Source organism: Chlorocebus sabaeus, chromosome 13, assembly GCF_047675955.1.
Source record: "Chlorocebus sabaeus isolate Y175 chromosome 13, mChlSab1.0.hap1, whole genome shotgun sequence".
Lineage (NCBI taxonomy): Eukaryota > Metazoa > Chordata > Mammalia > Primates > Cercopithecidae > Chlorocebus > Chlorocebus sabaeus.
This window is the reverse complement of record NC_132916.1, coordinates 88,478,170-88,501,140: the sequence shown is the minus strand read 5'-3', so window position 1 is coordinate 88,501,140 and position 22,971 is coordinate 88,478,170. Positions and strand designations below refer to the sequence as shown.

Below are 22,971 nucleotides of genomic sequence, written 5' to 3'. Positions count from 1 at the left end.
AATATTTAAAATATTGTACAGCCTCGGCAACATATTGAAACTTCGCCTCCACAAAATGGCAAAAAAACCCCACAAAACCTATACCTATGTAGGGCCAGGCACAGTGGCTCATGCCTGTAATCCCAATACTTTGGGAGGTTGAGGTGGGAGGATCACTTGAAGCCAGGAGTTTGAGACTTGCCTGGACAACATGGCAAGACCCTATTGCTATTTAAAAAATGAAATAGGCTGGATGTGGTGGCTCACACCTATAATCCGAGCACTTTGGGAGTTTGAGGTAGAGGATTGCTTGAGCCCAGGAGTTCGAGACCAGTCTGGGCAACATAGGGAGACCCTGTCTCTACAAATAATCAAAAATCAAAAAATTAGTCGGGTGTGCTGGTGTGTGCCTGTAGTCCCAGCTACTTGGGTTGCTGAGGTGGGAGAACTACCTGAGCCTGGGAGGTCAAGGCTGCAGTGAGCCGTGACTGTGCCACTATATTCCAGGCTGGGCAACAGAGTAAGATCCTGTCTTAAATAAATAAATGATAAAAATAAAATGTCATAGAAGACAAAGGTTTACTATTTGCAAGATTAAATAAAATCTTTTGAGGTGGGCAGAAGAAAGATAAAAAGAGTAACTCTCACATGTCATGCTGCACTCTAAATCAATGACACAAGGTCTCTAAGCAGGTATGTGTATTTTCTGCATCATGGGGTATCTCTGCGTAAAAAGTGAAGTAGAGGTTCCTCTTTAAAGACACTTTCTTCCCTGTCTAATTAAGGACAAACAGTGACTTCTCTTGGAAGTAAAATGTATTCAAACACCTGTGCTAACATTCTTAAATATTTGCTAGCCGTAATTAGCTCCCACAGTTTAGTCTAAATATCTACCCTGGCATGCTTACAATGGTCCAAGCAAGCATTAGGTGATAGCCTGTTCCTCTTCCTTATTTGGAGGTGTTTTTACCTTTCTCAGCATTCCACAAGTAACTTCCTCCTTCCTTTGTTCTCCCCTGTCTTTGCCTCTTTTGAAAAGTTCTAAGTTGCTAGCCAATCGGGACAAATACAGAATGTGAGGTCCCATTCCAGCCAATGGAAACTGGATACAGCAGTAGGGTGGACGTATCAAGTTATAAATGACCCTGTCTCCTTTGTTCAGTGTACTCTCGTAGCAAAACTGCTGGCGAGTGTACCCTTTCTGCAGAGTAAAAATGGCCTTGCTGAGAGAATTAAATTTATGCTCAAGTGCTATTTCTTTGTGGCACTGGGGAACAAGCATTCTATTTTTAAATAAACATTTTTACATACAACATCTTTGGGCCTGGATCTCATGAAAGGTTAAGCTTGAGGCAAAATTATTCAAGTGTAAAAATAAATAAATAAATACGGTAAAAACTCCAGGCACTAAGGAAACATGCTTTATTTATAGACAACCATGAAGAATTATTAATTTTTAAATTCCTGCCTATCAATAAAACTCTTAATGGGAAAGAGAGGAGAAATCTTTTGGTTAACATGACAAATCAAAATGCAGTCATTTAGAGTGCAGTATTGGCATGGACTCAGGGGAAAATGGCAAACCTTTAAAGGTCTTTAAGAACTGGAATATGGGCCGGGTGCGGTGGCTCACACCTGTAATCCCAGCACTTTGGGAGGCCAAGGTGGGCAGATCACGAGATCAGGGGTTCAAGACCAGCCTGGCCAACATAGTGAAACATCATCTCTACTAAAAAACACAAAAAAATTTAGCTGGGCCTGGTGGTGGGCACCTGTAATCCCAGCTACTCGTGAGGCTGACACAGAACTGCTTCAACCCAGGCGGTGAAGGTTCAGTGAGTCAAGATTGCGGCATTGCACTCCAGCCTGGGCAACAGTGTGAGGCTCCTCAAAAAAAACACAAAAAACAAAAAACAAAAAACTGGAGTATGTTTTGTTCAATTTAACTGCAAAGCCAGCTGCAGGGGAAAAATCACATAACAGAAAGGAAAATGATGAAGCACTCTGTGTGGTTTAAGCTGGAGAAGTAAAGCATTATTTTTGCAAGTGCTCTTCCTCACACACAAGCAGAACATCTTTAGTCTGATCCCCTGATCTGTTGCCAATATGGCTGACTTCGTATCTGTGTTTCCACTGCGAGGCCCAGAAATGGCAGAGATAACAACAAGGACAACGAAAAGGAAACACATCCCTGGAGATTGTTTGGACAGGAAGGACTTTATTAATAAACTTCAGGAAGAACTGAAGATAAAGAAGCAAAGTATCCAAGGGACTAAATGAAATAGAGTAGACAGAAATTCACATTGGACAAAAGCCAGGAAAACGAGGTGAAAGATGTCAACGGGAAAAGCACACACGATTTCAGAGAGAAATAGACATGCCATTCCCCACACCAGGAAAAGAACAAAAATATTCATTTTTCAAGTATAATTGATATACAGTTATTACCATGAAAATAGCTGCAGTACATATTAACTGGCAGAAAACTGAGAAATTTCTGTGTTGAATCATTATCTTACATGTTTATTCTAAAAAGATTCTATACCTGAAGAAATAATGCCCCAAATCAACTAAAAGAGCATTTAAAAAATCTTAGATTAGGAAATAAAAATAACATAGTAAAAATAAGTGCAACATTTTCTTTCTTTCTGAGACAGGGTCTTGCTGTGTTGTCCAGGCTGGAGTGCAGTGTCATGACCACTGTAGCCTTAAATTCCTGGGGTCAAGCAATCCCCCTGCCTCAGTCAGTCTCCCAAGTAACTAGGACTACAGGAACAGGCCACTGTGCCTGGCTAATATTTCATTACTTTGTAGAGGCTGGGTCTCATTATGTTGCCCAAACTGGTTTTGAACTCCTGGTGTCAAGCAATCCTCCTGCCTTGGCCTCCCAAAGTGCTAGGATGCAGGTGTGAGTCATTGTGCCCAGCCAAAAGCAACATTTTCAATTATGTTTTGGTTCCTTGTTTTAAATAACATATTTTTTAAACCTCTGGAGGCTGGGCATGGTGACTCACGCCTGTAATCCCAGCACTTTGGGAGGCCAAGGTGGGTGGATTACCTGAGTCAGGAGTTTCAGACCTGCCTGGCCAACATGGAGAAACCCCATCTCTACTAAAAATACAAAAATTAGCTGGGTATGGTGGCACACGCCTGTAGTCCCAGCAACTTGGGAGGCTGAGGTATGAGAATCGCTTGAACCCAGGAGGCAGAGGTTGCAGTGAGCTGAGATTGCACCACTGCACTCCAGCCTGGGCAACAGAGCAAGACCTGTCTCAAAATAAATAAAAATAAATCTCTGGGATTAAAAATATGTTACTAAGCTACACAGTACTCTGAAAAAATTTTGAAATGTTTTCTTGCCAACTTACTTCAAAGAGATGCTGTAGAGGATTGGACTGCAGTTTTTCCTCATAGCCAAACAGTTGGAAGCCAGTTCCCAGAAGACCTACCATGATAATCCGTAAATGAAAAATTATCAAGTTGAACAATAGAGAATAGGCATGACAGGAATATGCATAATTCTATAAAAAGAGCAACCTGTCATATTATGTATCCTGAGAACTATTACAAAATACACTTTTACCTTCTATGACCCCAAAACTGACACAAGTCAAATTCAATATATTTAATCATAAATATATTAAATAGATATATAAATATACATAAATATAATGAATAGATCACTGAAATTAAGTTCACAGAAACCAATAGGTTACGAGCTCATCAAAGGTAGAATCTGGACTAATTTATCTTTGTACTAACAGTGCCAAACACCACCCTAGCAGACATTTAAAAATAAACATTTATTATGCAGTTACTCTGTTGAAGTGACATCATGATGCTAGACACTAGGCACTCAAAATTTATATTAAAAAAAAAAAAACTGATGGAAAGTGTTTTCAAACTTTCTTTTTAAACTTGTAGGCATTAATGTTTTAGGAAAACATTAATGAAGACAGCAATGGTTTTGTTGTTATATTAGTTCTTAAACAAATAATTGGAGGAAAACAGCAAAAGGTAAAACTTGGAACATCCTTGATTATTTCTCAGGTTCAAGGTAGCCAAGCAACAAAAATCTTAAATTTGACCGTGTATAATTTTTCAGTCTTTGATGATAAATTCAGAGTTCAGGGATAGTGTTAATTTGTATCTTAAAAAAAAGAAAAGAAAAAAAAAAAAAAACAACCAAAAACTGAGGTTGGTAAACTACAAATTAAAATTCCTAGTACAGTCTGGGAGTATGTAGACTCAAGATATTCTGCATAAAGATGATCATAATTTCCATTTGAAAGGATATATGCAGTCTGGGGTAAGAGGAACATTAGTTTTATTACTTTAAAAACTAATTTATGGCTGGGTGCGGTGGCTCATGCCTGTAATCCCAGCTACTAGGGAGGGTGAGACTGAAGAATCACTTGAACCTGGGAGGCGGAGGCTGCAGTGAGCCGAGATCGCGCGATTGCACTCCAGCCTGGGCAACAAAAGCAAAATTTTATCTCAAAAAACCCAAAACAAAACAACAAAAAAACAAAATTAGCCTGGCATGATGGTACATGCCTGTGATCCCAGCTACTTGGGAGGCTGAGACAGGAGAATCACTTGAACCTGGGAGGCAGAGGTTGCACTGAGCTGAGATGGTGCCACTGCACGCCAGCCTGGGTGACAGAGCAAGACTCCATCTCGGAAAGAAAAAAATTATTTCTATATCAATTACCAAGCTTCAGATCTAAAGGGCTTTACTGATACACATTTTTCTATACAAGGTTCAGTAGAAAGTAGGATGTGACTGAACACAGGAGACAGGAATATACAATACTTTGGAACTTAGGAACAAGAAGGATGACTGAAGCTCTATTCACTTTCAAGCAAGAGCAAATGTGATTATGATTCAGGGTGGCTGAAGCAGAGTGTGGAAAGATGCTCAGTGTTCCAAAACACAAAAATGGGAAAAGTAAAGGCCAATTCCATTTAACATTCAGCCTAATACATTTTCAAAAACTAATTCTGTGCTTAGAAACTGCCAACTTTCAAATGGAAATAGCTGAAACAGCAAAATTATTCTTTAACAATGATGGTTATAATGGAAATGTTGACAGATCATTAACCATAGCAGTCCTTTAGAGAAAAAAACTGCTATAATGAAATCCTGCAGCTAAAATGTAATGAATGCCCTAATCACATATTTGCTAATGCCTGTGAAATGTCTAAATCGGTCAAACTAATAAAAATCAATGCCATCCATTAAGTCTGACTGTTGAGCCTAGAGCCTAGCCCTCTGACTACCAGCTGTTATGAACTACAGGTTGATTTTTTAAATGCAGGGCAAGTATTCTGATTCTTCCGCAGTGAATAATAAGGGTACTATTAACAGATTCAAGGTCTACTCTTCTTAGAGTGCTTCTTACATGCCACGCATTGTAGATACAAAAGTAAGTCTACGCCTTCAAGGAACATGCCTCAGTAGGGCAGGGAAGCATACAAATAAGAATATAAGACAGGAGGTTTACCATATTTGAGTAGAGCTGGATACTAGGAAATTGGTGATGTGAGAAGATGGGCAAGGGTGTGTCTGTGTGTCAGAGAATGCTTTATAGAAATTAGATAGTAGAGATGTTTCTTAAAATATACATGGCAGTAACACCAGAGATTTTCTTAAAGTTTGTATTTCACACAATCCTAAGCCAAAACAAAGCTGGATGCATCATGCTACCTGACTTCAAACTACACTACAAGGCTACAGTAACCAAAACAGCATGGTACTGGTACCAAAACAGAGATACAGACCAATGGAACAGAACAGAGTCCTCAGAAATAATACCACACATCTACAGCCATCTGATCTTTGACAAACCTCAGAAAAACAAGAAATGGGGAAAGGATTCCCTATTTAATAAATGGTGCTGGGAAAATTGGCTAGCCATAAGTAGAAAGCTGAAACTGGATCCTTTCCTTACTCCTTATACGAAAATTAATTCAAGATGGATTAGAGACTTAAATGTTAGACCTAAAACCATAAAAACCCTAGAAGAAAACCTAAGTAATACCATTCAGGACATAGGCATAGGCAAGGACTTCACGTCTAAAACACCAAAAACAACGGCAACAAAAGCCAAAATTGATAAATGGGATCTAATTAAACTAAAGAGCTTCTGCACAGCAAAAGAAACGACCATCAGAGTGAACAGGCAACCTACAGAATGGGAGAAAATTTTTGCCATCTACTCATCTGACAAAGGGCTAATATCCAGAACCTATAAAGAACTCAATCAAATTTACAAGAAAAAAACAACCCCATCAAAAAGTGGGCAAAGGATATGAACAGACACTTCTCAAAAGAAGACATTCATACAGCCAACAGGCACATGAAAAAATGCCCATCATCAATGGTCATCAGAGAAATGCAAGTCAAAACCACAATGAGATACCATCTCACACCAGTTAGAATGGCAATCATTAAAAAATCAGGAAACAACAGGTGCTGGAGAGGATGTGGAGAAATAGGAACACTTTTACACTGTTGGTGGACTGTAAACTAGTTCAACCATTGTGGAAAACAGTGTGGTTATTCCTCAAGGATCTAGAACTAGAAATACCATTTGACCCAGCCATCCCATTACTGGGGATATACCCAAAGGATAAGTCACGCTGCTATAAAGACACATGCACACGTATGTTTATTGTGGCACTATTCACAATAGCAAAGACTTGGAATCAACCCAAATGTCCATCAGTGACAGACTGGATTAAGAAAATGTGGCACATATATATACACCATGGAATACTATGCAGCCATAAAAAAGGATGAGTTCGTGTCCTTTGTAGGGACATGGATGCAGCTGGAAACCATCATTCTCAGCAAACTATCACAAGAACAGAAAACCAAATACCGTATGTTCTCACACATAGGTGGGAATTGAACAATGAGATCACTTGGACACAGGAAGGGGAGCATCACACACCGTGTCCTATTGTGGGGAGGGGGTAGGGGGGAGGGATAGCATTAGGAGATATACCTAATGTAAATGACGAGTTAATGGGTGCAGCACATCAACATGGCACATGTATACATACATATGTAACAAACCTGCACGTTGTGCACATGTACCCTAGAACTTAAAGTATAATAAAAAAAAAAAAAAAGTAAAAAAAAAAAGTTTGTATTTCACAATCTACCCTGTCCTTCACTACCATAACAACTTCATTTACCTTGCCCTCTCACACCTTGATTACTGGTTTACATGAGTTAGGAATGGTTCTGAGTAAACTCATTATATGAGGGAGAATTTGTGGTAGTACTTAACTGTTTGGATCGCACTCCTCTCTTTTTCTCTTTTCCTTCTGGACTTTCCCCACCCTACTCCTGCCCCTCACTGTACAGTTCAAGGGGAAGCCAAAGTATCACCCTATGCTTATCTTCTGGGCCACTGGCTATGGTATAATAGTGGATCCTACTTCATGTAGGATGGCCCAGGGAGGCTGGATGTCCTTAGACTGAAAAATGGCAGGGCTGTGGTTGAGAACGGTGTACACAGTTAGACTTACTTCTTCCCTGTATACTCACTTCTACATTTAACTAATAAAAGCAGGCAATTCCTCTTTATTAAAACCACAAAAGCTTACATCAGGTCTTACTCTGGGGTTTTTTTTTTTTTTTTTAGACAGGGTCCTCCTCTGCCACCCACACTGGAGTTCAGTGGACTGCAGCCTTGACCTCCTGGGCTAACACGATCCTCTTACCTCAGCCTTCCAAGTAGCTAGGAATACAAGGGCATGCCACCATCTCCAGCTAATTTTTTTGTATCTTGTAAAGACAGGGTTTCACCATGTTGCTCAGGCTGGTCTCAAACTCCTGGGCTGAAGTGATCCACCCATCTGGGCCTCCCAAAATGTTGGCATTACAGGAGTGAAACACCAGGCCTGGCCCAGGTCGTCTTTGAATGTGTGAAGTTACCTTCCCCAAAGGTAACTTGTGTGGTGAGAATTACTCAAATAAATAGAAGATACTATGCAAAAAAGCCATTAGGAAAAAAAAAATAGGTAGGACATACTACTTCATCCAATGGGATTCTGCCTATATTCTGTCCAGAAGATCAAAATTTTTAAAAATTGAATTTTACAATGAAATGAAAAATAAAATCTCAAACGTACTTACCAAACTGCATGCCCCAATCGCCAAGGTAATTTATTCTTATTACTTGATGTCCTAAAGCTTCTTTGAGATTTGCTATAAAATTCCCTAGTAATCAATAAAGTATAGTTTCTCATTCTTGTTACCCATTTTTGACATAAGAACCATGTACTTCTCTATTATCAAAGCATAAGTAAAAAATTCTTTTCACAAAATTTACCAACTTATTGTTTTTAACTAAAATATTCATCATTGTGTTTTCATATATGTTATGGAAAGGGAGTAAGAAATTTCTTGTAGGGCAATTATTCCAAAGAATCTCACATTTCACAGTAACAGAATTTTCATCAACATTATTAATAGGATTTTAGAACACATTAGAGTAATTGCTATTCTAGTCAATTTCAAGGAGAGAAAAAAAAAAATCCCAGTAATTAACAAGAAATACATTTGTCTGGGTCCTAAGAACCGAAGCCTCACTGCTGTATTTTCCCTTTTTGTGTTTTCTAAATAGCTCATTCTATCTCCTTTTAATCACTAACATCTACCTTCTGCATGCCTGCTCCCTGCTAACAGCATGTAATAATCTAAAGCTTTCACTTTCCCATACTGCTGATGCTGGTTTCACACTCAAGATCTATTCTGCTTTCTTTCTTGTGTGCCCTCATCTACTGCCAAGGCTGAAAATCTAAAAAGTACAATTCCCAGAGTCTCTTTTTGTTAGAGTTCCAGAAGTCTTCTAGGTTTGGGCAATCAGAGACGTCTGTGTAAGATTTAGAAGGGGAGGTACTTCTATTTTTTTATGACAAGCACAGTTGTGGAGGCTTTGTTTTTACGTGACACCATGAACAGAAGTCCTGGTATTCCATGATGGCCACCAAAGAAAATGAAAGTATATGGAGCTGCCTCTTAAGACTGTATGGATTCTAGACAGCATGGCAGGAGTAGTGGCATTTTCTTGACCACGGCAGTGGCAGCATGGTTCTAGAGCAGTGGAAGTGATTGCAGAAGAGGCAGGAGCTCCCTTGATGACAAAGTTCTATAGTGCAGTTTTGGGAGTTATTTATGTCAGCTTAATCCAAAGCTTCTGCAGTCCTCCCAACAACTTTGTAAACCGTTCAATATCCTATAATAAATCCTCTCCTGCCTTTACTAAGAATGGATTTAGTTTTTTGCAAATAAACCTTCACCAATATCCATACCTGTCTTAAACTGCAGCTATCTTCTTTTCCAGCTTCCCTACTTCTAGACTTTCCCAATCTATAAAGTCCCAGCAATTGGAACCCCAGTTTTTTCAGCTGGTACAAAGATAGCATATTCTTATTTTTTTTTCTTAGCCCCTTGTTATATCACAAATCCAATTAAATGTCTGAACCTAGACTTCTGGAATCAGACTGCCTAATTTCAAATCCTGGCTACAATACTTTGGAATCTTGGGAAAGTTACTTTTGGTAGCTGAATTTCTTCATCCATAAACCAGAGTTAACAGTATTTACCAAACTGGGCTGTTATAAAATTGAATTATATAATACATGAAGACACAGCATGGTAAGTTCTCAAATATTATCTCTAACTGGTCCAAATATTTCCCTCAACTGTGAAAACAACTTTATCATACCCTACCCATCATTTACTCACTCCTATACTTTTGACTTACTCACATAACTTTTCTTATATTGTATATTTCTTATAGTTTTTCATCAAGTCCTGTCATTTCTTCTCTTAAAATGCTGCCCAAGAACAATGAGAGCTGACCCCACAACAATCTATGCCACAAGTACTAATTTCTCCAATTCTGAAAAGTACTGAAGTACAGGTTAAACAACTTTCTCTTAAGCATGCAATAGGACAGATTTCTACATTGGAAGTGAGATTAGATTGAGATAAACTCCAAAGTCCCTTCCAATTCCGATATTATATAATTTTAATTTCAGTTTTTAAATTCACCTGCTGCATGACACGTGCTAAATAAATGAAAATTGTAAGTATATTATACACTGAAGCATTACAACTATGAAGTACTACATAGTAATCTCTATTTATTGAAATAGTCTTTTCTTGTTGTTTTTTGAGACAGAGTATCCAGCTGTCGCCCAGGCCGCAGTGCAGTGGTGTGCAGCTCACTGCAACCTCCGCCTCCCGGGTTCAGGCGATTCTCCCACCTCAGCCTCCTGAGTAGCTGGGATTACAGGTGCACACCACCACACTGGCTGATTTTTTGTATTTTTAGTAAAGATTGGGTTTCGCCATGTTGGCCAGGCTGGTCTCGAACTCCTGACCTTAAATGATCTGCCTGCTTCAGCTTCCCAAAGTGCTGGGACTACAGGTGTGAGCCACTGCACCCAGCCAGAAATAGTCTTGTTCTAATTTCCAGTCTTGAACATTCCACTAAGTGCTCACATGACTGAGGTGAATTTTTAATAAAAATTGTTATTTGCACTTTGTAATTTTGACAAAAATTGTTATGTATTTTATATAAACAAAATACATGAATAGGCAGAGCATGGTGGCTCACACCTGCAATCCCAGCACTTTGAGAGGCCGAGGCGGGCAGATAACTTGAGGTCAGGAGTTCGAGACCAGCCTGGGCAACATGGTGAAACCTGTCTCTACTAAAAATACAAAAATTAGCCAAGCGTGGTGGCGCATGCCTGTAATCCCAGCTACTTGGGAGGTTGAGGCAAGAGAATCCTTTGAACCTGGGAGACAGAGGTTGCGTGAGCTGAGATTGTGCCACTGCACTCTGGCCTGGGCAACAAAAAAACCACAAAACATATGAGCAAAAAAATTTGAAGGGTTATATATCCCCACATAACTATTTTTACTTTTGCATCTTTCAGGTCTTCTCCATATTTATACTTACTTTTAGAAAGTTAAAAATCATAACATAGATAGCAGTTAAAATTAGTTTCTCAGTGAATCTTCTGGTTTTGAAATGAATTTTCTGTTTCCATCGTTATTAACCAATGTTATCCATTTCATGTAATATTGAATTAGCGTGAGGCTCATATAAATTTAAACTTTTTGTTTTTTGTTCTTTTGTTATTTAAGCATTAAACCATTAAATTAAACTATCAAATACTTCCTCAAAGGCACGTTTAGTATTTTATGTGAAACTAAACACTTACCTATGATGGTAGAACGCAAATGTCCAACATGAAATTTTTTGGCAACATTAGGTGAACTGCAAAAAAAAAAAAAAAGGGGAAAGTTATTTCTCTATTCTAAGAATTAAGACTTCTAAGAATCAACTAGGTTATGCCTCCATACATTGACAAAACTGTGGAGTATAGCCTTTGGTATTAGGGCAAAGATAAGTTAAAAGTCAAAAATTTACAGCAAAGATAAATTAGAACTCAAAATTTTGACATTGTCAATGAAATGATCCTGTGACTCCTGAACTAATAGCATTCACGTAAGTGGTATACTTAGGAAGTAGATACACTTAAGGATTGACAAAACCAACACAAATTACTAAGTTTAGTGCAAATCCTTTACCCTCTTAAAAATCACTGAGGGCCTCAAAGAAATATTTTTCATGTGGGTAATATCTGCTACTATTTATTGTATCAGAAATCAAAATTTTAAAATGTAAAAATACCCCTAGCACAATGGCTCACGCCTGTACTCTCAGCACTTTGGGAGGCTGAGGTGGGGAGACTGCTTGACGCCAGGAGTTTGAGACTAGCCTGGGCAACATATCAAGACACTGTCTCTACAGAATTTTTTTTCAAAAAACTAGTCAGGTAGCTGGGCGCGGTGGCTCACACCTGTAATCCCAGCACTTTCTTAGGCCGAGGAGGATGGATCACTTGAGGCCAGGAGTTCTAGACCATCCTGATCAACATGGTGAAACCCTTACTTCAGTAAAAATACAAAAAATTAGCAGGGTGTGGTGGTGCGTGCCTGTAATCCCAGCTATTCGGGAGGCTGAGGCAGGAGAATGGCTTGAACCTGGGAGGCGGAGGTTGCAGTGAGCCGAGATCACGACATTCACTGCACTCTAGCCTGGGTGACAAGAGCAAAACTCTGTCTCAAAAAAATAAAAATAAAAATAATTAAAATAAATTAGTAGGGTGTGGTGGTACATGCTTGTAGTCCTAGCTACATGGAAGGCTAAAGCAGGAGGATAGCTTGGGCCCAGGAGTTCAAAGTTACAGTGAATTATGACGATTGTACTTCAGCCTGGGTGACAGAGTGAGACTCTGTCTGTAAAATTAAAAACAAAACAAAGCAAAAAAAAGGAAAAATATTTATCCATAAAACTTCTAACAATTGGAATGTGACTCACCACTCCAAATTCCCAATGAACACATTTATCACCCCCACGTGTGCTCAAGAAGTTGTAATCAATCATTTAACATAGCAAATACTTCCAGAGCACTCACTACCTGACAGGCACAGCTGCACACACTTCACGGGCATTAACTCATTTAATACTCGTATGTGCTGTGAGGTAAGGTACTCTTTTATTTTACAGATGAGGGAACTGGGACAACAAAGAGAGATGATGAAGCAAATGTGGCAATATCTTGATGACTCTTAAATATGTGTAACGAACATATAGGGGTTAATTATACTGTTCCCTGTTTTGTGAATGTTTGAAAATTTCATAAGTTTTTCAATATTAAAAAAAGATAAATTATTATCTTTTATATTATCAATTATAAAAAAAATTGAACATAGCTGGTTAAAAGTGGTAAAACTAGAGCTTAATTCTGGTTTGTCTCCAAAGCCTTGTTATATACCCTTAAGAGTACTACGATTTAAAAACTTGATCCTACGATATGTGTGCACAATTATGAAATTATGAAACTACACAGGTATTTATTTAATCATTGTTTAGAAAGAAAGTAAACATCCTTCTAAAGGCTTAAAAAAAAATCTTACATTTATAGCCAAAAGAGGACATTTACTCTTCTGTCTTTAAATAATCAGAAAACCAGAAAAATAGATGAAACACTGATTTTATGAAACTGGACAATAGGCAGTGAAGGACTATGACGTTTTGAGAGAACAAGAGCAAGCAAGGGGAATCCTAGCACTGTACCATATTGCTGCCTTACTAGTAAATTTGTTGGATATAGCTAAAGCAGAAAAATCTATAACATGAAATGTTTATATTAGAAAAAAGGTTTCGAATCAATAATCTGAGTTTCTCCTTTAAGAAACTAGAAAAAGTGGAGCAAACTAAATTCAAAGCAAGCAGAATAAAAGAAAATGACATAGATAAAAGTAAAGCAAAAAAATCAATAGAAATAAAAAACCCCAGAAAAACAGCTCTATATCATAGTTGTGGAGGCAGTTACACAACTTGCATACCTATGCCAAAACTCATCAAATTATATGTTTAAATATGGTGAAATTCTATGTTTAAATAAGCATTGTATGTAATTATCCCTCAATAAAGCTGATTTAAGGAAAAAAAAAAAAGAATACAATGGAACAATAAAAATAAGCCAGCCCTGGATGCATTCATATTAAAGAAACATAAAATACATCATTTAGGGGGGGAAAAAAAAAGAAGTGAAAACAATGTAAAATATGTATAGTCCGTTTACAAATGCATAGAACATCTCTAGGAGGGTGAGTAAGACACTGATATTGGGATTAACAGATACCCACAGAGGAAACTGAGATGGGGAAGGCTTTCTCTTTCATTAAATATCTCTTTGTAATCTCTGAATTTTTAAAAAACTGGGTATTTATAATGTCTGTTAAGAAAAAAAAAAAACTTTCAGCGCTTCGCATTTTCCCTCCGGTATTAGAAAAATTGAATCTATCTAGGTCTTCAAGTTTTGACAAAATGTCCCTTGAAATCAACAATTTGCTTCTCTCTGATACCATATTTCTACTGAGAAGGGAATACATAAAATGGAAAATACAAATTCACTTCTTTTGGCAACTGAAGTAGCTACTATGAATTATAATCTGGGCATCTTATTGGGACTTTTGTTAAATTATTCCTTAATTTTGTAAGAAGGGACAGATAACATCACTCTTGGCCGGGCGTGGTCGCTCATGTCTATACTACTAGCACTTTGGGAGGCCAAGGTGGGCAGATCACTTGAGGTCAGGAGTTTGAGACCAGACTGGCCAACATGGTGAAATCCTGTCTCTACTAAAAATACAAAAACTAGGTGGGCATGGTGGCACATGCCTGTAATCCAGCTACTCTACTGGGGAGGCTGAGGCAGGAGAATTGCTTGAACCAGGGAGGCAGAGGTTGCAGTGAATCATGCCACAGCACTCCAGCCTGAGTGAGAGAGCAAGACTCTGTCTCAAAAAAAAACCAAAAAACTACTTATTTTCCAGATAAGAGGCCAGAGAAATCAACTGTCCCATCTAAGATCACTGAACCAGTTACTAACAGTCAGAACTGCTACCCTGACTTCCAAAAGTCTCATTTTGCCAGCCAGAGGTCTCCAATCTGTTTTGCTAGAAGAGTGTCTCACACTTGCCAGCAGCAGGGGCTGGGGAAAATCATGCTGAGAAAAGAAAAGAAAAGGCTACCACTGCTTACCATGATCTTACACAGTTGATCTGTACAAAATAGGAAAGGCTGACTAGGGAGACAGGAGACAGGAAACAGTAGTTAGCTTCAAGTCTTACACCATCTACCAGGGGAAGTCCAAATCTATGATGGACAGCCATTTATCTTGTATTTTATCACACTGCTCCTAAATCAGACAAAATATATGACAACCTACACTATGTACCAGGGAAGCAGTAAAAGTTAAGTATACACGTTTCAGAATCAAGAGTTAACTCTGTGAACCTGGGCAAGTTACTTAATCTAGTATTATCATCATCAACTCAGTTTAGGGAGAAAGTTTCTTGAGCATAGTGATCATATCTCTTGCTTTCTGGGGAATGTTGCTTGGTCTGTTCAGGATACTACATATTTTAAAAATTCTCTTCTCCCATCTCTCTCATTTTCAGAAGAAATCCAAGAATAATGTTCTCTATCAATTTTGATCCTGTCTCCACCTATTTTGTCTCTACTTTGAAATCACAACAGCAAGAACTGCAGCATCTGGAAAACCTCTAAGGGAGAGAGAAGCAATGGTCTCACAACAATGCCACATGTAAACTGTCAGAGAGCAAAGATGGCTGCTAGGAGATAGACAGGCTCTGTCTTCACCAGCATTCAGATACTCATTTAAATTCCAGCCTTCCTTAACTGCTTTAGAAAAAAGCTAAGAGAAGCAAATCCATAAGCAAATTAACTGCCATACAAAAAGCCTACAGAATACAACTCGCATAGAACAGGTTATTTTTAGATACTTCTTAAAAGCATAAACAAAAAGGAGCAGTATATGTGAAACCAAAACTTAAGAGGAAAGCCAGGGAATCAATGAGTAAGGAAGACTGATGCCACAGTATTTCTAGAGCTTAGTTGGAGTAAAAGGATGGTGAAGGTGGAAAAAAAAAATGCAAAAGAAGGTAAGTAATGGTGGCAACTTTTCAAGTTTTAGGAAACTTATAATGGCATTACTTAAAGGATGAATGTACAGCAACAGGTAATATATTGCCTCCCTATTGATTTTCCTTTACTTGCCGGTTAGGTAATTGAAAGGGGTTTAAGAGTAATATGGTAATGAAGTGCCTCCCCAGTGAAGAAAGCAGTATGTCCATTAATTTAAAGACATGAATGAAAATAATCAAAGATGATCACAAATTCTTTGCTTCTCTCATCATTAAGAGATGTACTCTATTTTTCTTCCATTGAATCTGAGGTGATCTTGTGACTTGCTTTCATCAGCAGAAAGTGACAAAACTGATGATGCCATGCCTGTTCCAAGATTAGATGTTTTCACTATCTTAGAGCCTTGAGTACCTCTGTAAAGAGGTCTTGCTACCCTGTTGGAGAAACAATGTGGTGGGAGACAGAGATGCCTGGCCAGAGAAGTAAATGAGCCACTTTTGATTTCTAGCCCCAATAGTCTCCAGATGACCAGTTACATAAATAACCTCAGGCAAATAGAAGAACCACTGGCCTGAAATACTCCTCTCTCCCCATTTCCTCATACATGGTGTCATAAGTACCAAAATGGATGTTGTTTTAAGACACTAATCAGAAGCTGGCAATTCTTTTTCTTAAAGAGCCAGATAGTAAGTACTTTAGTAGGCTTTTGGACCATCTGATCTGTCACAACTATTCAACTCAGCTCTACTTTGTTCAACTGCCATTGCAGTATGAAAGCAGCCAATGTAGACGATGTAAACAAATGTGCATGGCTGTGTTCCAACAAAACTTTATTTGCAAAAACAAGTGGCAAACTGGATGTTGCTTATGGGCTGAGGTTTAACAATCCCTACATTAAGGTTTGCAGTGGTTTCTTATTCAAGAGGAGATAAAACAGGCAAATTTCCTTAGGAGATGGCCTTAGTGTAGTTCCTCTGCGGTATGAGGATGACTGTAGGAAGTCCCTCTACTCTTTGTAATGCAACAAATATTTAAACTCAACTTTAAATATCATAATTGTGGTGTACTGCAGTACAAGAGTCACTCATAGTAAGTGTCTACTCCATAGGAGCAGAAGCTTACTCAGTAATTGGTCCTTATCATAAATTCATGAGTTTGGTCTTAGAGGGTCTGTCTTCTTTAAGAAGACAAGTGAGTGGCAGAGACAGTACACATGCATAAAACCCGCTCTTTCACTGACTGTACAGGAGCTAATCATAACTAAGTTTAAAGGCTATTATCATAAACTGCAATAATGAGTTAGTAAACATAATACTTCCCATATCGATTTTTAAAAATCTTCCACAGACATAAATTCTTAAGAAGACAAAAGGCTCTTAGCAAGTTCTATCTTTCTAAGTAGAAAAACAGTTCATCAAGACTGTTCTTCAGCTTTAGGAAGACAAATGCAACATCTCTGATAATTTCCTAGGGTTGTCAGTCTGTCAGCTGTACAATGAAAGTATTAGTTTTTAGTGTTCCCTTTTCTCTCGTTACCTCAAACAGTCTAAATACCAGAGAGTTATACTGACAGTATGTTAGAAAGTTCTATGAAGACTATTTAGAGGCACATTAAAACTTCAAGCTATTTCTCTGGTAATTAAAAATTACATTTATTACAAATACTAAAAGACTTGTTTCTCTGGTAATCAAATTACTTAAAATTTTTTTTTTTGACACAGGGTCTTGGTGTGTCTCACCTGAGCTAGAGTGCAGTGACAATCCCAGCTCACTGTAATCTTGAATTCCTAGGCTCAAGCTATCTTTCCTCCTCAGCCTCCCAAGTAGCTGTCACTACGCGAGTGTGATACCATGCACAACTACTTTTTCTATTTTTTTTTTTAAGAGGTGGGGTCTCACTATGTTGCCCAGGCTGGTCTCGAACTCTTGGCCTCAAGTGATCCTCCCACCTTGCCTTCCAAAGTGCTAGGATTACAGGCTAAGCCACCATGCCTGGCCACTTTAAAATTCCTAATACGGCAGTAACCATTACCTCCGCCTTAAGAGTCTATTAAAGTGAATAACTAGTTCTTCCAAAAAAGGAACTGTTAATACTATATATATATATATATATAAATAAAAGACATTTTTTGGAGGTCCAAAAATATGTTTTTATTTATAGTTCAATGATTGATTCACTGTGATTTCAAGAAATAATATAATTGCATTGGTTTTCAAGTTTTCCATATGTTATTTATTAAGACCCCAAATGATGATGGTAATAACACTCCTCTGCCCAGTCAACTTGATTAAGCAACACATAAAAGGGGTGCACCCTCACCTGAATTCAACCACAATCTTCTTCCGGGGAAGACCAGAGAAAAGTTCACTTTTTAATCCATATTTTGAGCCATCTTCAATTACTTGTTGTAGCACTGTCTGAAAATTAAAGGAGTGTAATTTAATGAACAAAAATTACAATGCTTTTAACTACTCTGTTGCTGAGAATTAAATATTGCCAATTTGTTCATTCTAATTTATGGAACTGAGAATTTCACAGAATCCTCAGTGGCACTACCTCCAGCACTACTTTTCTTGTTACTAATGCTAGTCATAGTAACATGAGTTAACACTTACAAGGATTCTGTGCCCTTTTATACTCCATGTCTATTCATCCTTACAGTAACCAGTTATGTAGGTATTTTACAGAGAAGGAAACTGAAGCTTGGTGAAGTTAAGTAACCGCCAAAAGTCCCACAGTAAATATGAACAACAAAACCAGAAGCATCATCTAATACTTATTGAGTTCATACGATGTGCCAGCCACTGTTCCAAGCATTTTATATGCATTAACTTACTTACTCCTCACGACAGCCTTAGAGATAAGAACTATTTTAACAAATAAAGAAAGAAAAGTACTGAGGGGTTAAGTTGTGCAGAAAAGAACTTTTGCAACTTCACAGCTAACCTGTTAACTGCTGCATGCTGCTGCAGTTTTTGTGATATTAAAGACTACAAGTAATGGTAGGAAAAAGACAAAAATGTATAATGCCTATTGGCTACACAAGTAAGAAACAAGGAAATCCCACAGAAACTTCCCAAACATATTCCAGGTTAGTTTTTAGTTATTAACATAGAACTATGGTATATAATTCACAAAATTCATTTTATTTTTTGTTAATGGTGATGAACTTTTGTTTACTCATATCAGTTGGTTTTCTTTCCCCAACTGCATCTATATTTTACTTTTATTTTTACATTTTTGAGACAGGGCTTTATTCTGTCTCCCAGACTGAAGTGTAGTGGCACAATCAGGGCTCACTGAAGCCTCAATCAGACTCAAGCGATCTTCCTACCTAAGCAATCCTACCACCTCAGCCTCCAGAGTAGCTGGGACTACAGGTACATGCTACCACACCCATTAAACAAAAAATTTTTTTGGAAGGGCACAGTGGCTTACGCCTGTAATCCTAACACTTTGGGAGGCTGAGGCAGCTGGATCAGGAGATCAGGAGGTCAGATCGAGACCATCCTGGCCAACATGGTGAAATCCCATCTCTGCTAAAAAAACACACACACAAAAAAGAAAATTAAGCAGACATGGTGGCATGCGCCTGTAGTCCCAGCTGCTTGGGAGGCTGAGGCAGGAGAATCGCTTGAACCCAGGAAGCGGAGGTTGCAGTGAGCCAAGATCGCACCACTGCACTCCACCCTAGGTGACAGAGCGAGACTCCATCTCAAAAAAAAAAAAAAAAAAAAATTTTTATTTTTATAGACAGGGTCTCTCGCTCTGTCGCCCAGGCTGGTCTTGAACTCCTGGGTTCAATAGATCCTCACACCTTAGCCTCCCAGAGTGCTGGGATTATAGGCGTGCCCCACCATGCCTGGCCCCAAAATGCATCTTGAGTCTTAAAAATGTGGCTTATGTTGTGAAAAACTTTATTATCAAAGAGTTGGTTAAAATGGTCTCTAAATGGAACAAGCAGAGAAGGGAGCAGCAGCCAGTACCTAACAATTGACATTTAAGAAGCATAAAGTGCTGGGTCCAAGACCAGCTGCTTCTACCGTACCCATTGTCTTTAAGCCTCATAATCTTAAAGATGGGCAACATTTCTCATTTAATGGATCCAAAACTAAGGTTCAGAAATAGTACGTATGTGCACAAGGACATAGAGAAAATAATATTCTCTTGATTCACATTGTGTAATAAGAAACAGATAAAGGATTAATATAATATACAGACAGTATACAGAATATTATCTGTCATAAACTAGAGACCCAGTATTATTAGTCCAAGAATATACATGAAAAGAATGCATCAGTAAGAAGAAATCCAGATTCAGATTATTCTAAGTGGAAAGTCTACAAATCTTTCACTTCTTCTTTTTATGTAATGAATGGCGGACTCCACAACAGTTAATCATAGTAAGTTAGAATTATCTTTGACAATAACCCTCTATCTACTGATTTACCTGGCACAAACAACAAAAAGGCAACGTTATTAATTTTTTAAAAATTGAACATTTAAGATAAGGCTGAAGTCCCTCTCGATCATCTGTCCTTATCCTAATGCCTTCCCTCCTTCCTCAGGAGTAACCACTTTTCAAATATCATCTTAGCTGGTGACTACTCCCTTCTTGCAACTATCCTCCTTCCTTGGTTGTAAAGACACCATTCTCTCTCAACTTTTGCTTCTCAATTTCCTTTGTAGGCTCTTCTTCCACCATCTGCCCTTGACTTTGCACTCTGTGTTCCATTCTTGCTTCTAGCTTTTTATTTTACACTTTCAGGTCACCTTAAGACTTCAAATACTTGGCCGGGCATGGTGGCTCACATCTGTAATCCCAGCACTTTGGGAGGCTGAGGCAGATAGATCACCTGAGGTCAGGAGTTCAAAACCAGCCTGACCAACATGGTGAAACTCTGTCTCTACTAAAAATACAAAAAATTAGCCGGGTGTGGTAGTAGATGTCTGTAACCCCAGCTACTTGGAAGGCTGAGGCAGGAGAATCGCTTGAACCCGGGAGATGGGAGTTGCAATGAGCTGAGATCACGCCACTGCACTCCAGCATGGGCAACATGAGCGAAACTCCATCTCAAAAAAAAAAAAAAAGACTTCAAATACTAATTACTTCTAACTACTTAATCTCTCTAGTGCTACAGACTGATTGGATATGCTTCTCAGGCATTTCACAGAAAATACACTTGTTCTTCCATCTACACTGTCTATTTCCACAAACTGCACTACCACTCACCCAATTAACCTACTCAGAAACCTAGGAGTCCCGAACATTTACCTTATTCCCTCAATCTCTGTAATTAGTCACCTGTTAATCACCGGGCCCTATGTGTATTATCTCCTAAATATCGTTACAGTTACTTAATAACTGGTTCTTCTACCCTAGTTTAGGTCCTCATCTGTCAGCTATACCACTGCAAAAACAATACCTACACTAACGCACCAAATAACAATGTGTCAGTCAATGATGAACCACATATATACAATGGTGGTCCCATTAAGACTGTAACAGAGCTGAAAAATTCTTATCACCCAGCAATGTTGCAGCAGGTCATAATGCCTAGTGCATTGCAGTACTCACATGTTTGTGGTGATGCTGATGTAAACAAACCTACTAGGCTAGGCTGCCAGTCTTATAAAAGAATAGCACATACAATTATGTACACCACATAATACTTGATAATAATAAAGGACTGTACTGATTTATGTATTTAATCTACTATATTTTTACATCATAATTTTAAAGTGTACTCCTTATACTTATTGAAAACAATTAACTGTAAAACTGCCTCAGGCAGGTCCTTTAGGAGATACTCCAGAAGGCACTGTCATCATAGAAGATGACAGCTTCATGTGCGTTATTGCCCCCGAAGACTTTCCAGTGGGACAAGATGTGGAGGTGAAGACAGTGATATTGATGATCCTGATCCTGTGTAGGCTGAGGCTAATGTGTTTGTGTCTTAGCTTTCAACAAAAAAGTCTAAAAAGTAAATTAAAAAAATTAGAAAAAGCTTACAGAATAAGGATATATTTTTGTACAGTTGCATAATGTGTTTGTTTTAAGCTGCTATTAGAGTTCAAAAGTTAAAAAATTAAGCTGAGATATAAAGAAAAACGAATAGAAGAAAAAAGTTTAAAAAATGAAAAAGTTTACAGAATAAAAATGTTACAGTCAGCTAAGGTTAATTTATTATTGAAGAAATAAAAATATTTATTTTTTTAGAGACAGGGTCTCTAGTCAGGCATGGTGGCGTGCACCTGTAATCCCAGCTACTTGGGAGGCTGAGGCATGAGAATCACTTGAACCTGGGGGGCGGAGGTGGGAGCTGAGTCTGTGCCATTGCACGCCAGCCTGGGCAACAAGAGCGAAACTCTGTCTCAAAAAAAAAAAAAAAAAAAAAAAAAAAAATAGACAGGGTCTCGCTCTGTCACTCAGGTTGGAGTACAGCAGTGTGATCCTAGCTCATTGCAGCCCCAGCACTCCTGGGCTCAAGTGATCCTCCTGCCTCAGCCTCTCAAAGTGCTGGAATTACAGGCGTGAGTCACCATGTCGAGCCAAGAAAAATATTTTTTTAAATTTTTGTTATTTTATTCTGAAGTTATGGTACAAGGAAAAATATGTTTTTATAAACCCATTGTAACCTAAGTGTACAGTGTTTGTAATGTCTACAGTAGTGTACAGTAATATTCGAGGCCTTCACATGCACGCATCACTCACTCACCCAGAGCAGCTTCATTCACGGTAAATGCCCAGTACAGGTATAGCATCTTTTATATTTAATACTGTATTTTTACTGTACCTTTCCTATGTTTAGATAGGTTAAGATACAAATATCACTGTGTCACAATTGCACAAATACTGTATTTGGTATTTACATGATGTACAAGTTTATAGCCTAGGTCTCTGTAGTCGGTTTTATCATCTAGGTTTGGGTAAGTACACTATGATGTCCCTTAATAACAAAATCACCTATGGACACATTTCTATGAATGTATCCCATTGTTAAGCAACACATGACTATATAATAAAACAATAACACCTAACTATCTTTTTACATAGCATATACATTTAATCGAGTCTATTTTATTCAAACCCTTCAATGATTCGAACGGTTTAAGAGATTTTATCAACTAGGTGCAGTGCCTCACACCTGCAATCCCAACAATTTGGGAGGCTGAGCTGGGAGGACTGCTAGAGGCCAGGAGTTTGAGATCAGTCTGTACAACATAGCAAGACCCCATCACTGAAAATTTTTTAAAAAGTAGCCAAGTGTAGTGCCCTGTGACTGTATTCCCAGCTACTTTTGGAAGCTGAGATGGGAGGATTACTTGAGCCCAGCAGGTCAAGCCCTGCAGTAAGCTACGATGATGATGCTATACGCCAACCTGAGTGACAGAGACTCCATCTCTAAAGTAAAAAAAAAAAGAAATTTAAAA

At 38.3% G+C, this 22,971-nt stretch overlaps 1 protein-coding gene across 1 annotated transcript in view; it reads right to left on the bottom strand.

Annotated features, from left to right (window-relative positions):
• RARS2 (arginyl-tRNA synthetase 2, mitochondrial) overlaps nucleotides 1–22,971 on the bottom strand; it is a 72,569-nt gene that overhangs the window by 21,998 nt on the left and 27,600 nt on the right. The window contains exons 5-8 of the mRNA XM_008006562.3: nucleotides 17,857–17,954; nucleotides 11,236–11,291; nucleotides 8,132–8,215; nucleotides 3,348–3,424 (exon numbers count right to left, since the gene is read on the bottom strand). Coding sequence (XP_008004753.1) covers nucleotides 3,348–3,424; nucleotides 8,132–8,215; nucleotides 11,236–11,291; nucleotides 17,857–17,954 — 315 coding nt within the window. The remainder of the gene's footprint in view (nucleotides 1–3,347; nucleotides 3,425–8,131; nucleotides 8,216–11,235; nucleotides 11,292–17,856; nucleotides 17,955–22,971) is intronic.